General features: G+C 36.9%; 1 protein-coding gene across 4 annotated transcripts in view; it reads left to right on the top strand.

Moving 5' to 3' along the window:
- RGS3 (regulator of G protein signaling 3) overlaps nt 1-16,503 on the top strand; it is a 176,809-nt gene that overhangs the window by 30,675 nt on the left and 129,631 nt on the right. For 3 of the 4 annotated variants that reach the window (XM_051979981.1, XM_051979982.1, XM_051979985.1), the window contains exons 8-10: nt 7,305-7,365; nt 9,711-9,801; nt 10,854-10,918. In XM_051979981.1, the coding sequence (XP_051835941.1) occupies nt 7,305-7,365; nt 9,711-9,801; nt 10,854-10,918 (217 nt within the window). The remainder of the gene's footprint in view (nt 1-7,304; nt 7,366-9,710; nt 9,802-10,853; nt 10,919-16,503) is intronic. The other variant, XM_051979983.1, reaches the window with a different exon arrangement.

Here is a 16,503-nt window from a genome sequence, read left to right as displayed (position 1 = left end):
GAAGTAGTTCTTACTTTTACAAAGCTTAGATTTTAATTGGGTGAGACTCTCTATAAAGAAGAATTTTGTTTTGTGGCAAATAGAAAGATTAGGCACAGTTTAGGTTCTGGTGGGTAGTGTTGCAAAACAAATTGAGAAACCTCATGGACTTTAGCAGGTGCTTAGTAAATGCCTGTTGTTTGATTTGTTGATTTGATACATAAAACCTTAGTTTTAGGGTCAGTAATGGAATGTGTGTAATAAATACCAAATTTGTATTTATTACCTGTAAGAGGAGGGGAAGAAGGTCTGTGGACTGGTGTTTTCAAGGAAAGCTTCCTAGAGACTTGGAATTTGATTTAATTTGGGTTCTGAAGCAATGGGAAGATTTGGAGAAATGGGACGGGGAGAGCATTCTAGACATGTAAAATGAGATAACAAATATAACCACACAGGGACATTAAATAGCAGAACAGTTTTGGGTAAAGTAAGATGTTAACATAAAGCTGTGTTGGGGAATGTTCAGTCCACAGGCTGTAAAAAGCCTTTAAAATCATTTGATATAGTCCTGCCAAGGCAACTACAAGTGACCTTACTGTAGTGGGAGAATGTTTGTAAAGCACTTAGCACAATGTGTGGCCCAGAGCAGGCACATAATAAATTATTCCTTCTCTTACTATATCCTTCCTTATCTGAATCAAATACTAGAAGGCAAGTGTCATAAGAATATAGATTTATCTAATTCAATATCAGATGAAAATTCTGTGTATTTAAAACCAGGGAATAACCCTAAGTTAGAATTTTTGTTCCTGTACCCTAAAGTTTAACAAATTGGAATGTTTTTTAAAAGTAGTATATTCTTGAAAAATCTGTATGTTGTCATAGTGGTATGTAAAATAGTGTCCTGGAACTAACTTATTTCTCTATGGTATTTGTTCAGTATATACTTAACATTTGAATAGAGACATATCCTAGAAAACTTAATTTGTCCAGGATAGGTTAGATGCAGATATGTATATGAGTAGAAGAGCATGTAATCTAAAGTTATTTTACTGTACCGATTGATATATTACGAGAACTCTTGGAGATACAGCCACTCACCTCTCTATTTTACAACTAGAATTTCATGACAGTAGAATAAATTAAGCAAAGTGTAGTTTAAGAATGAGTGATTAATGTTAATTCAAGTTATTGGCAAAGAAAGGCACAGTTATGTTGGAGCGAATGAGTCAGCATCAAGTTGAAGCAATACGACAATGTACTAAGAGATGTTTCTCACATTCTTGCCTATTTTTGGGAAAGTATGATTCCCTATTCAAAAAATCCATAATAGGCAGTCAAAAAAAAAAAAAGAATACAAAGAGACATATAGATGTAACTTTCTCAAATTGCTTTGAATTGTGTTGACAGCCTTACTAAAAACAAAACAAAACAAAACATTGAGTTGTTGTTAATAAAGAGCACATCAGTTCTCATTGATGTGACTCAAGATATTGAACACAAACTTGATTAATAATCCTGAAATGTGTCACTGATCTATCTTTCTAAGAGAGAATGCCTTTATAGCTACATAATCTGTGAAAGGAAAATAGTATGAAAATACTGCCCAGACTGCATGTGTTCTTAAATCAAAGCATTTTTTCTTAAGTATGGTCATTAGTCAATTTGAAAAGAAAATTTATTGAATTTATATCAGGATTTCAAAAGAATATAGTTAGGTTTGATCATTTTTGATAGCTTTTTACATTAGCCATACTGGTTTCCTAATATTGCCTTGCATGGACTCGCCTCTTTCTTGTGCGTACACTGTTGGGGTCTGAGAATCTTTCTAGGGTTTCTTCTCAGAGGCTACCCTGTCTGTTGTCTCCACATCTGTTTATTCAAATTTTGCCTGTCCTCCAAAGTTTGGCCCAAACCCACTCTCTTTCTTGAGCCCTCTCTTTCTAATGCTTTGACAATTTTTCCTCAGATGGCTTTCACAAATATGATCTGTTCTATTTTTTTGGGTCTTGTAAGATTTGAAATCACAAACTTGGAGCAAGAGGTGAATATAGAGCATGGAATGTTAGAAAATAGATTGTTACAACTGTAAGAAACCTTGGAGATCATGTAATTTAACTTCTTTATTTTATAAATGAGAAAACTTGTGATAGGTTATGGTTAAGGTTAATTACTGGCAGAGCTGAGGCTAGACGTACATCTGAATCTTCTTTCCCAGTCTTATCCTTTTTCTGCCATGCCATAAAGCTTCTGTTGTTTCATCTTGAACTGTTTAAAAACTCTTGTATTATTACTTAGCTTTTCATGTGTTTCTCATTTTGCTGACACATATAATCAACTTGAACAATTACATCTGGAATTTGTTGCACATAGTAGGAGCACAATTTGTGAATTAAGTATAAGTTTTGGGTTAGTATTTTTGGTATTATTTATTGACCTATACCCTGAGCCATATTCACATTACATATAAAATTTTTTTAATAGCTTTAAGTACCATAAATAACAAAGCACTTAAGTGACTTCTACTTATGAGTATTAATTGTGACAATTTACTGTACCTGAATGATTATGAAATCATTGGCGCCTGAGTAGGAAGCAAAGCTGTGGGAAAGTTATTAACAGTTTAGTACTTTCAGTTCCTGTGGAATGTGAATTTTACTTATCAAAGAATATTACAGAAGCTGTATTTTTTAGGTCAAGGAATTATTCTTGTAGAAATATAGAAGTGTAAAATTTATAATACTATAGCATATATATAGTATACCAAGATTCAACTAGTACAGTAGAATACTTTGTGTATCCAAATATCAGATTTCTTTTGAATGGGTTGCCATTTATTGTTAAACATGTCTCAAGATGTTAAATACTAATGTAAACAGGTTTACAAGACTTTCACAGAGGCTGTTTGGTTTTCTAGAGTAACATTTTAGGTCAGCCTTATAGATGTTATGATGGCTGCTTTAACTTTAATGATGGCAGAAACTCTGTAGTATCCAGGGCATCTCGAACTCTCAGATGTCAGGTCCCAGAAAAGCTAATAATTGTGGTGTTATTTTGTGTTGGCATTTATTTACAATCATTGTTTGTGAGCACCTACCAGTATGTTTGCTTTTTACTAGTAAGCCAGAGGACCCAATTAGTTCAAAACAGTCATTTAATGAAATTTCATAGTAAGAAAAGTAGCACCCTAACATTTTCTTCCACAAATCTGGGACATGCTGTCTCACATACCATCAATGGGAAGAAAGGGAACACGTGTGGGAAAGTGTGGGTTAGAGAACACTTATAGAGTAGTGCACATAAGAGAAACATTTTTTTCATTCATGAATTAAAAAAAAAAAACAGTTATTAAGTACTTACTGTGTGCCAGCACTGTGCTAAATACTGAAGATAAAAGGCAAGCATTTGCTATCAAGGAGCTTAGTTTCTAATTGGGGAAAAAGACTCATGAAGGATAGCCAGGGTTACCAAGGTGGTATGTGGATCAAGAAAGGACATCAGGGCTTGAAATGGTCTGGAAGTGATGTGGTTGGTTAGTCTGGGATGACAGAAAGGGAAAGCTCCTGAGCCCAGGATCATTCTGATGGGAGGATGGAGAAGGCCTGAGCGCTGGGGGCATGGTCTAGGAATGGCTAATGGGGGAGAGCATAAGCCGGACATGACTGATAACGGATGATAGTGCCTGTTGGGTGCTTCTCCTGGGCTGCCCCTTGCTGGTGTGGTGGGCACATTGTATGTCCTCGCATATCCATCAGACGGAGCTTTGCTGGTTTTGTGGCTTAGCTTGTGATGTGGTTGGGCAGTCTCTGTTCTCAGCTCTGACTTCAGTTGGAGCCCTCGCCTGAAGTGTTAGCTCTTCTTCATCCGAGGACAAGTCTTTTTTTAGCTTAGAATCTAGAAGCTTTGCCGCCAGTTTTGGGGGGAGTATCAGGACCTTCACATACCTAACACAAAGAGGGTAAAATCTGACCTTGCAGCCCTTCTTATTGCCAGTCCACACTCCCTCAGCATGATTTTGGGAAACTTCATTTTAAACAAATCACCAAGGGTCTGATAGTCCTCTTTCCTCCAGAGATCCATTGGTTTTCCTAATCTCCCAAGATCCTTTTCTGCTTGGCATGCAAATAAATTTGAATCAGAACAAAAACTAAGCCAATGAGGAGAGTTCATTGTTTTCCATCCAAGTATCCCAATTACTTGTCTGTTTCTATTATATATGTCTCTTCTCTGTACCAAGAATGGTATATATTTTTGGCTATGGATTTAGGAATTGAGAATTTAGTATTTTAGGAACTGAGAGCATTCGCAAATGTGAATAGATTATTGGTATGGTTGTTTATTTGGAGAATTGAGCATGAAGAGAGGACAGCATATGAAAATGAAGGTAAAGAGTCTAGGGAACATTTAATAATTTAATAAGTGGAAAAAATAACCAAGATGTAAAGGAAAAAGGGATTAGGATGTGTGTATGTGGGAAAGAACAGTGACCTTAAAATTTATTGTCCTTTGCTGTAGAGTCATTATTATGTCTCCTGATATATAGGATATATAGGACAGGATAGCTACTGCTTACAAAAAAAACAAAACAAAACCTCCAAAAACCTTTACAATTAAAAAAAACTTCAGTTCTGAATTCTCTTCTTATTTCTCCCCCATTTATTAAGAAGGCAAGAAGTATAATGCTAATTGACAAAATCAGGTTGTTTTTTAAAAAATTAATCATATTTACAGTTAATTTTGTCTTGTAATTATCCAAGTCATGATTTCTTGCCTCTGAACTTAGTTTGGAAATTCAGCTGTCCCGTAATGAGTCAAATTTAGAAATCAATTCCCTTTTTTATTACTGTTCTATTCTTATGTCAAGGAAATATATTACCCTTGAAAAAGGCAGGTGGACCCTAAGGAGTTTAGAATCTTTATATCATCATGCTGTCCTTTAAGGATGTCTCATCTGTTATTTAGAGAGGTGTAGTCACTATCTCTAATTTTGCAGTGAACATTTTTTAATCACAGACAGGAAGGGTCTTGTTGCTAATCTTTCATTCACAATTTCTAGCCACTCAAGTTGTCCCCATCCCCATGATGCTGTCTATTCTGTAACCAATTGCATTGTTTTCCCTAACTACCTAACTCTGTTCTTTGTTCTCTTGTATTTTCCAAAACTATGTGAAAGCTAGTAAGTTCCACCTTGTCTTTTGTCATTGAAAGAGCTTGTTGATCCAATTTACAATTTATTAGACTAACTAATAAATTGATTATATTCAGACTACTGTCTCTCAGTTTACCTTAAATTTCATATTTACCTTAAATATTGCACTATTATAATATGAAATTGTACAAAACATTTTTATGTTAGCCATGTTTTGGGGAAAAAAACAAAGAGAAAAAAGTATGCTTCACTCTGTATTGAAAATTCATCAGTTCTCTGGAGGCAGATAGCATTTTTAATCTTAAATTCTTTGGAATTGTTGTGGATTATTGTATTGATCAGAAAAGCTAAGTAGTTCACAGTTGATTATTATTATAATAATATTACTGTGTACAATGTTCTCTTGGTTCTTCCCACATTCCTTTATATCAATTCATATCAATCTTTCCAGGTTTTTCTGAAATCACTCCCCTTATTATTTCTTATAGCATAGTAGTATTCTGTTATCATAATATTCAACAACTTGTTTAGCCATTCCCCAGTTGATAGGCATCCCATCAATTTCTATTTTTATGCTATATCAAAAAGAGCTTCTAAAAATCTTTTTGTATGTATGAGTCCTTTTTCTTTTTCTTTGATCTCTTTCGAGTGTAGACCTGGGAATGATACTGCTGGTAAAAGAATTAGCACAGTTTTATAGCCTTTTGGGCCCAGTTTCAAATTATTCTTCAGAATGGTTGGATCAATTCACAGACAACTAGTGCTCTTGACACTTTATCTTTTGATTTGGTATCATGAAAACTGCCTTGATGTACCCGCTTGTCACCTCTGCAGAGGAAAGGGAATCTTTGCCAGTGTAAATTAACCTTTTGCTTTGAATGCCAGATTGAGAGCTACCATCTGTGAAAGAAAGTCCTAAATACAAGGACTTTAATAGATTTTGAATACTAATTGTTTAGGACTAGTCAGATGCTCCCTCTAGTCTTTAAGTTTTATGTTGCCCATATTAACTTTACAACACTAGTGTTATTCATTAAAGATTATGGTGATGAGAACTACCAATCATATAGTGCTGCTATGTACTGGGCACTGTGCTAAGTACTTTATGAGTATCTCATTTGATCCTTAATAATAATTCTGGGAGGTAGGTACTTTTATTATACCCATGATGCAATTGAGGAAGCAAGGCAAACTGATTAAGTGACTCAGATGAGGTCATATAACTTGTAATGTCTGAGGCTGGATTTGAATTTAGTCTTCCTGACTCTAGGCCCAGCGCTCTATTTACTGTACCACCTACCTACACAATTGATTCTAGAAGTTGTGTTTTTCTTGGTTGACCTTGGGTTTCCATGATTAATTTCTATCTTAGTACATTTGAAAGTGTCTCTGTAATGTGGATCACTATGGAGACATTTTCTTGTGGAGCCTGTGACTGATCACTTCTTTCCATGCTCCATCATCCCTATGGACACAGTATTCCTATCCCTCATGATGAGCTTACTGGGAAGATAATGATTAACAGTAGAGCTGTTAAACATCCCACTCATTTTTTTGTTAGTCTCTTTGCTCCAGTTAGGAATGCAGAGAGTACGGGCAAGGATGTAGAAGAATTGGATGACTTCAGGCAGGTTTCTGTCTTTGTGCTTCAGTCACATCCTCTATAACACAGGGAGAGCAATACCTGCCTTGTCTGCCGTACGGGAAAGCTGTGAGGATGAAATCAAAATGTGGATGGGAAAAGATTTTGAATGTTAAAAGCTGTAACAGTGCACAGTGATCTCATCACATCTTCATTTCCACTTTGAGGTTTTGTAACTGAAGAGAGGACCTAAGGGAGTACGGGGAAGATAATGGAGAAGTTGGAAAATGGCCAGTTCAGACATTTTGGATTATGGGACCAATAATAATTCCACTTTCTTCTTATTAACTGCAGTTTGTTCCAGTATTCATATCCCACTGGTAATAGATTACCTCTTGAATAAGTGGCCAGATATCCCTCCTGAATCAGTAGAGCTTCATAACAAGCAATTCCAGTCTATCTTGGATTTTCTTTGATATGTGGATTTGGCTCCAAATCTACCTCCTGCTTAGTTAAAGTTTCTCAAAAGCCTAGTCAGTCCATTTTTTCCCCATTTTGGTCCGGATACTGATTAAAGTTCTGTTTTTTATCTAGACAGAATCAACTCATTGGCTGCATGAGCTTTGGGGTGAAGTCTCTTCTGGCCCCTGACAAGGTAAGTCCCCAGGAGAGGTCTGGTGATAATCATGACTCTGAAAGTGGTGCAGTCCTGGGAAATTTTCTCTGAAAACTTTCAGGGGAGGTGATAAAGTCCCTGACTTAGACTCTGCCTGTCCCACAAAGAGGCAGTTAGATGATATGATGGATAGAGTATTAAACTTAAGAATCAGAAAATCTGAATTCAACTCCTACTTCAGATACTTAATAGCTTTGTAATCCTGGACTAATTTTTTAGTCTCTTTCAATCTCAGTTTCTTCATCTATGAACTGAGGGAGATGAGTTTCCCTTATGATATGAGAATCAAATGAAATGGCATGTGTAAAGCACTTTATAAACATTAAAGCACTATATAAATATTATTATTTGTAATTGGGTCAGTGGAATGACTTTTGTTACCAAGTCTGATTGAGCTAGAACCATCCCCTTTTACTGTTCCATATCTAAAACCACTGGCTCAGAACTCTTCCAAAAGGAGCAGAATTTTGGGAAAGGGATGTTGTTTAAAAAGAAGGTCTTTGGTGCATAGAAAGGACTAAGATATAAAATTACTGTCACCCCTTGTGTACATTATTGTGGCTGATGTGAAGTAGATAGTGCAGATATTATTGTTTGTATTTTGCAGATAAAAAAAAAAGTCTTAATTGACTTCTTCAAGGTCATATTGCTGGGTGTTACTCACATTTCTCCTGACTCCAAATCCAGGACTTTCTGACTTTCACAAAGGGAGTAAATCCATCTCCTCGGCTGCCATTTTCTTCTTTAGAGATTTTTTTCATAAGATGAACTGACTGGAACAAGGCTCAGCAAGTTTTGAGTATACCAATTGAGGGACAAACCAATGAGGGGGCAGCTAGGTGGCGCAGTAGAGAGAGCACCAGCCCTGACTGAAGTCAGGAAGAATTGAGTTCAAATTTGACCTCAGTCACTTAACACGTCCTAGCCACGTGACCCTGGGCAAGTCACTTAACCCCAATTGCCTCACCAAAAAAAAGAAAAAGGACAAATCAGTATACTGGGGACTCTAGACAGTAGAAAAGGAGAGGAAAAAGTTAAAACAAAAGTAGTTCATATTTCTATATAATTATTGAGATACATAAAGAAATATATCTATTATCTCATTTGCTTCTCACAGTAACTTTTATATTTTTAGATATAGGAAACTTTCAAAATGTTCTTATAGGGTGAAGATTATTAAATACTTTCTTTTGTGGTAGTTATTAAATTCTCTTAACCTGTTCTCAAAATGTTAACTAAATGTGCATTTTGCTGTTATTTTATTTCTTTTGCTGAACTCCCGATCCCCTGCTGCCCTCTGCTTCTCATCTGCCTTAGTAAGGGGGAGGCCTCACAGGAAAGATGAAATCTGAACTAGAATTTGGAGCACTGGTGGTTCATTAAGTGGAGATAAGAGTAGAGAAGTAGGAAAACATGGCAAGGAGGCCCCTTTGGTGGGAGATGGGATGTGCAGATGGGGGAGTGTGATTTGAGGCTGACAAAATAAGCATGAGCTACACTGACCTTGAAAAAGGCCCGGAGGGCCCACTGTTTGACCTTTGTCCACAGGCAATGGGAAGCCTCAAAGACTTTTAAAGTGAAGGAATAATCTGAATTGTGCAACCTTAAGATGGCAGTAGATACACCATGGATTAGGAGGTGACAGATTTCATGAACTTTTGCATCATAAACTGGTAGTGGAATTTAAAAGTTTAACCAAGGTTTATGAAGCATCTCCCATTTACCTGATATTGTGCTAATGAAGCCATTTCTGCCTTCAGGGAGCTTACATTCTACTCATTGAGAGTGTTAGAGAAGCAGTGATGAGACTTTTTTTTTTTTTAAACTGGCTTCAAAATATTTTCAGAGTCCAGAATTTCAGAGGATGAAGAGGGAGCTGCTGTTTATGCTGCTTGTTTGGCTTCTCACTTATCAGAGGCACTGAGGACGTCAGGAGGCCGACTTCTTCTGGTGGTTTCATTTAAAGCAGAAATAGTTTGAGAGAGATATTTCTGTTCAGGCTAAAGTGGTAGACTTGAGTCCTTTCTCTCAGAATTAGGGATGTTTTCTTTTCTTCAGGAGTCTTATATTCATTTCTTCTCTATTAGCCACAGCAACAGCAGCCCCGTCCTCCTCCATGTTCTCTCTATGAGAGAACTGTCTAAATAGACCAAGTTTCTCATTGTTTTAACAGTAGACTGTACATCATAGACACTTGGTAATGGCGGCCAGATCCGATAATGGTGTCTTTGCCACACTGCTCCTCCTTCCAAGTGATTTTGTTAACTTAATTCTAAAAATGTCCGCCTTCCTTCCTCATCCTACTAATGTTCTTCTTGCCATAGGAGATCAGTGGCTGGTATTATCTTCTGGGACAGGACCTAGGCCTCACGAAACATCTTAAGGTGGCAACTCGGCGGTTGAAAAAGAGCAGAGGTATGTTTTCCATAGTTTCAAGCTCTGATTATAAAAGAGTTTTATTTGGAGACCACACTAATGGCATTCCTTCAATACTTTCCCTGCTTCCACCTTCTTCCAGGGATCTAGACGGTTCTATTCCTATGTTTGTATTAAAGCCTGTTAACCCTATATTTTGATAAAAGTGAATAATTTCAAGAGGTTACTCTCTTTACTGACCTGGTATTAATGATTTGCTCACCTTAGGCAGAAGGGGCAATTTTTCTAGGCAGGAAAGCTTTGAGACCTTCCTCTAATGCTTCTGTGTCTATTTTTCCTCTGCACCTCATTTGTATGACATGATAGCTATTTTTACCTTAACTATCTTAACTTTAACTTAACTTTCTTTTGAGCTATCCTATTGTTGATGTGAATCTTGTATACATACGTGTGTGTGTGTGTGTGTAAACAAAATAAATATTTAAAAAAATGAAAAAACATTTAAAATTTGTCCATGTTAAGTTCTTCAAAACTGACCTTTTAAAATGAATATAAACTGCATTTTTGTTTTTCTTCCCGGGTTATTTATACCTTCTGAATCCAATTCTCCCTGTGCAACAAGAGAACCGTTCGGTTCTGCAAACATATATTGTATCTAGGATATACTGTAACCTATTTAACATGTAAAGGACTGCTTGCCATCTGGGGGAGGGGGTGGAGGGAGGGAGGGGGAAAAATCGGAACAGAAGTGAGTGCAAGGAATAATGCTGTAAAAAATTACCCTGGCATGGGTTCTGTCGATAAAAAGTTTAAAAACAAAAAACAAAACAAAAAAATTGACCTTTTATATTGACTCTTATTTTTTTTGATTGAGTTTTCTTTTGGAGAAGAGGGTGTTATTGGCTATGTGTGTTATATAAGCTTAGGGGCAGAAGTGGACCCTGTAATCACACTGAGAATGAAATTTCTTAGGGAGCTTTTCTTGAAGTTCATCCCTTTCGTGTAGGTGATCTGGGGCTAAACAGTAGACAATAGATAGAAATTAATTGCATATCCCTATTGATGACTTGCTTCTCTTGATTATCTTTTAGATGCATTACTGAGAAAACCTGATCTAGCACTGAAACATGTGGACAGTGAAAACATGCAATTAAAGGTGGGTGAATGGGAGACCTGGATACCAACTGATAATGAGAACAGCTGTCGACCATCAGAACACTTCTCAAGGTTTTATTGTCTGTAGCTTGCTGGACATCCATTAATGTATGTCTAGTAGAATCACTTTATAAGGTACCTTAAAATCAATAGGAAATCTGCTGTAATTCGCATAATTGTGGCTGTTTTTTAAGTACCATATTTATTACTTAAAACAGAACTTTGTGAAGCTCTGGAAAATGGATAGTTTGGAAACCTGGCTGGTTACAATTATTTAAGAATTAGGAGTTAATATGCAACATCAACTGAGACTTTGCTTAGAGATTTTTGCTAGATTTGGGAACAAAATAGAGTCACTTCCCTAGAGGAGTGGAAACTCCGAATAATCAGGACCTGAGACAGCATGGTGCATTTAAAAGAATTCTAGACTTAGTTTTAGAGGATAGTTTATGGTCAAGACCTAACTCTGACACTTGCTAGTCATGTGATCATGAATACGTCATTTAATCTTTGAGTTTTAGGCAGCTCTCTGTCATCTGTGTCTGTGCTCCTTTGACTAATATAGCTCCTTGAAATATTGACTTAAGTATCTTTAGGGTCCAAGGGCTTTTGTGAGGATCTTTGTCTACTGCCCAACCTTAATCCTTTGTTCCCACTAGGATCTCTGAGCTGCCACTAACCCCCCTCCTCTGCCCTGTTTTGAGTTAGATTCCTCTACCTCATCTATCCCTGCCAAGTCTGATACTAGCTTCCACTTGCAGCTTGTTGGTGAGAGAGAATGCTGGAGGCATGGAGGATTTCTAGTGCAAAGGAATAGATTTGAGAATAAGCATTCTGCCTTGTACTAGATACTTTTCCAAGTTGCCTTTTGGAGCAATAATCTATGTTGGCTTTAGATTCCCCTCCTTTCTATTGGTTTAGCTTTTCATTGGTGGAAATAGTCAAATTCCACTCTTGAAATTCTCAAAGTTCCTGTTATAGTGATAGGTATCAAAAACCATTGCTTGTGGTAATGCAGAAAAGATATTTATCACATGAATTGGAGAAGTAACTTGGTTTTATTATAGTATTGAATTTAATAGGCATAGGGTAAAGTTTTAGGACACAATGGATAGAGTACTAGGCTTGAAGTTAAGAAGACTCATCTTCCTATGTCCAAAGCCAGATTGAAATATATGCTAGTTGTATTAACCCTGTTTACCTCAGTTCCTCATCTGTAAGATTAGCTAGAGAAAAAAATGGCAAACTACTCCAGTATCTTGGCCAAGAAAATCCCCAAAATGGGATCAGGAAGAGTTAGACATGACTGAAAAAACTGGGACAGCCACTGCAATAAAAGAGTGTTAAGCTTTGGTCCAAGAAATTAATTGTGAAAGTACAAAACAGAAAGAAAGAAGTATAGTTTATCTTAAGAAGATTTAGGAGTTTTAGTGGACTACAAGCTCAATATGAGTCAACAGCATGATAGTGCAATAAAAAAAGTGAATGCTTTATTGGGCTACATTAAGACAGGCATGTATAACTTTGAGGAGTAAGGAGGTGATTGATAGATCTGCTGAATTTGTGGTAGTTAGATTACATTTGAAATCTCATTTTCAGTCCTGGGCATCATATTTTTAAGAAGGGCATTGCAGAGCTGAAGGGAGAGCTTTTAGAGTCATCAAGTCAAATCAGTAAGCATTTATTAAGCACTTAGTACTGCCAGACATGGCACTAAGTGCTGGGAATACAAATAAAAGCAAAAAAGACAATTCCCCTCAAGAAAGTTTATATCCTAATGGAGGAGCACAATATATACAGAAAATCTGAAAAGTGGAGTCAGATGTGTTGGAGGGGAGATGAATCCCGAAAGGAAGGATACAGAGCTGCCTTGGAAGTAGCTCAAAACTTCCCCTTGCTAGCAATCAAGGGGAGTTTCAGGGGGAATGCAATCAAGATGGTGCAACAAATATTAAGTACTCTCTATGTGTCAGAAGTTGGGGTTTCAGATTCAAAACTGAAAAAACTGCTTTTAAGATGCATGTATTCTATTGAAATAAAAAACATAGAGCAAATACAAATAAAATATTAAGTCAATATAAGGTAATTTCAAGTGGGAGACTCTTTCTCCTAGACAAGGGGTAGTGGATCAGGAAAGGCCTTCCTTATGAAGTGACTTGATTAGGAGACTATTACAATAATCCAGGTTAGAGGAGGAGAGGAGGCTCTGAATTAAGGTAATGACTGAATGGAAATATAAAGAGAAGGGGACAAAGCTGAGAGGTGTTGTAGGGGGTAGAATCTGCAAGACTTGGCAACTAATTGGGATATGATGGATAAAGGTAGAATAAAGAATTGAACTCTTAGTTGGAGAACACCAAATACAATTCACACATAAATCAAACCATCACCTCAAGTTGTCATTGGTCCCCTTTGAAAATGAAGGATGAACAACAACAGAAATAGGGCAATTAAGACCAATTAATTGAAGATAGGTTGACGGAACTGGAGATGTTTAACCTGGAGGCTGGATATATGATAGTTGTCATCAATACTTTAAAGTCTTAATTGTAGAAGAAAGCCTAATTATGCTTCTATTTGGCCCCAGAATATAAAATTAGAATTAATGGGTAGAAATTTCAGAGGCAGATCAATTAGAATTATCCAAAAATGGAACAAGTTGCCCCAGAATGTGATATGTCTTCCTCTCTGGAGACCTTTGGGCAAAGGCTGGATAATCACTGTGTGTGTGTGTGTGTGTGTGTGTGTGTGTGTGTGTGTGTGTGTGTGTATTAGGAGGGATTCATTTTTAGGTTTAGACTAAGCTACGTGCCTCCTCCTAACTCTGTGATTTGATAATTTTGCAAGTCAGAGAGGCTGAATTTGAATCCCTGCCCTGCTACTCACTGATCATCTGTGGGCCTCAATTTCCTCCTTTGTAAAGTGGTAAGGTTTGGACTGGATGACTTCTTGGGACCTTCTACCTCCAAATGCTATGAGGCTGTAATTTCATTCTTCCATATTTTCCAAGGAGCACTTCAGGACAATAGGATTGGTGAAGACTCAGCAAGTAGCAGCTTTTTGAGTTTATTAAGTTGCTTATTATTTTTTGCCTTTACTATATCTCTTCCTTATGAGCTAAGTGCTTTCTTCCCATTATTCAGCCTTTCTTCCCTCTCAGTCAATGCCTTAGTCTCAACACTAAGAGAATGGGAAGAAACATATTTTTGAGGATTTTTATAGCATTGGAAACCTTTCCTTTCCTCTCATAAGCTTCCCCATCACACTTAATTTGCACCAGTAGCTGAATGTGCCCCGTCATTCCAAAAGTCAGATTATTGTAACATCTTAGGAGGTTGGCAGCTGCTGATTTTGTTGTTCTTGGATCTGAAACTGGATAATATTTCATTGGTTAGGTGCACAGAAGTCTTATCTAGGAGACATGGGAATGTGGGAAGGATTTCTGAAATTTTGTCTTTTTCTTACAGAGTATATTATTGGAAATGTAGTAATTAGTAGGTCATGGATGAGGATTTGCTTATGCCCAGCACTGTACTCAAGCATTGAACAGAGGAAGTATAGGCCCACTAGGAACTTCTATATATAGTCTAGCCAGGAAATTAAGACAAAAGTCAGTGTGAGAATAAGACCATATATAGAGTGCCCTAGTCTTGGGGCAGTTATAAGCTCTTAGAAGTTTAAAAGTACATCAAAACTTTTAGGAAACTCTGTATAATAAAGACTAAATATATGAATAAAACTAACAAGTACATTTGGAGTCATAAAAGGAAGAGCAATACCTTTCACTTTAGACATAAATATTTCCCTTCTCTTTGAATAAAGACACAAGCTTCTCACTTCTCTGCCCATTTGGATGAATTGGGTGAGCTAAAACATATATTGCTGCTCCTCTTTGGTCCTATTCCCAGAGAGAATGAACTGATGCTGAGAGCACAAGAGCCACAATAATATTAGAACAAGGAGAGGGATTTTAATTTTTTTTAATTTTAATTTTATTTTATTTAATAATAACTTTGTGTTGACAGAATCCATGCCAGGATAATTTTTTTTACAACATTATCCCTTGCACTCGCTTATGTTTCGTTTTTTCCCCTCCCTCCCTCCACACCCCCCCCCCCAAGATGGCAAGCAGTCCTATATATGTTAAATATGTTGCAGTATATCCTAGATACAATACATATTTGCAGAACCGAACAGTTCTCCTGTTGCACAGGGAGAATTGGATTCAGAAGGTAAAAATAACTTGGGAAGAAAATCAAAAATGCAAATAGTTCACATTCGTTTCCCAGTGTTCCTTCTTTGGGTGTAGCTGTTTCTGTCCATCATTTATCCATTGAAACTCAGGTCTGTTTGTCAAGGAGAGGAATTTTTAAAGATGATCTAATTTAATCATGATCCTGTAATCAGGTAAATTAGTATACCCAATTTAGAGATGAGGCTTCTGAAGCCAGAGAAATTAAATGACTTGGACAATGTCAAACAACTTTTTTTTTTTAAATTCCCTCAGGGTTTTTATTTTGGCAGTGTTGGCATTGATATTACTGTAGGTTTTTGATGCCTCTTGTTTTTTTATTTTTAACTTTACTTTAGAGGAGCTAGGTGGCAAAGTAGATAGAGCACCAGCCCTGAAGTCAGGAGGACTTGAGTTCAAATCTGATCTCAGATACTTAACACTCCTTAGCTGTGTGACCCTGGGCAAGTCACTTAACCCCAATTACCTCAGGGGGGAAAATTATTTTAATAGTATATTATTTTCAAGTTATACATAAAGATAATTTTCAACATTCATTTCTGTAAGATTTTGAGTTCCAAATTGTTTTTCTCCCTCCTTTCTTACTTCCATCCTTCCCAAGACAGCAAGCAATCTGATAGAGATTATACATGTATGTCATTTTAAACATATTTCTATATGAGTCACATGTTGGGAAAGAAAACTCAGAGCAAAAGAAAAAATAAGAAAAAAGAACAAAACAAAACAAAAAGGTGAAAAATAGTATGTTTCAATCTGCATTCAATTTCTATAGTTCTATCCCTGATGCAGATCCCAAGTCTATGGAATTGTCTTAGATCATGTATTGTGAAGAAGAGCGAGTTGATCATCATACAGCCTTGCTGTTACTGTGCATAGTGTTTTCCTGGTTCTGCTCACTTCACTCAAGCCCTAGACATCTCTTCTTTAGCCCACAGAGACTTTGGGCCTCTTCCAGCCAAGTTCCAGAAGCTAACTGGTTGCGGAGAAGTAGATACATGAGGCCCTGACCTATGATATATGCTGGTGCCAGTATCTGGGTTGCCTTAGAGCAGGTCTGCCTATCCTGGGACACAGCTGGCTGGCAGCCACATATCTTGAATCTGTTCTCAGGCTAAAGGAGAAATCCCATAGGGTAGCTGTAATACAAAAACTTAGCCTGGGCTTCTGTCCTAAAAACTTAATTTCCCCTCTGCAAAGAATTCTGAATGAATAGGGATTGTGGTTTGTAACTTTGGGGAACTGTTAAAGGAGAATTAAGGAGCTGTCTGTTCTATAGCCATGTAAGGCTAAAGAGAAGGTTGTCTTTTGATTTGGATACCTCATTTGTTAAGAGG

Source organism: Antechinus flavipes, chromosome 2 (genome assembly GCF_016432865.1).
Source record: "Antechinus flavipes isolate AdamAnt ecotype Samford, QLD, Australia chromosome 2, AdamAnt_v2, whole genome shotgun sequence".
Lineage (NCBI taxonomy): Eukaryota > Metazoa > Chordata > Mammalia > Dasyuromorphia > Dasyuridae > Antechinus > Antechinus flavipes.
The sequence above is the reverse complement of the archived record's forward strand: the minus strand, read 5'-3'. Positions and strand labels throughout refer to the sequence as shown.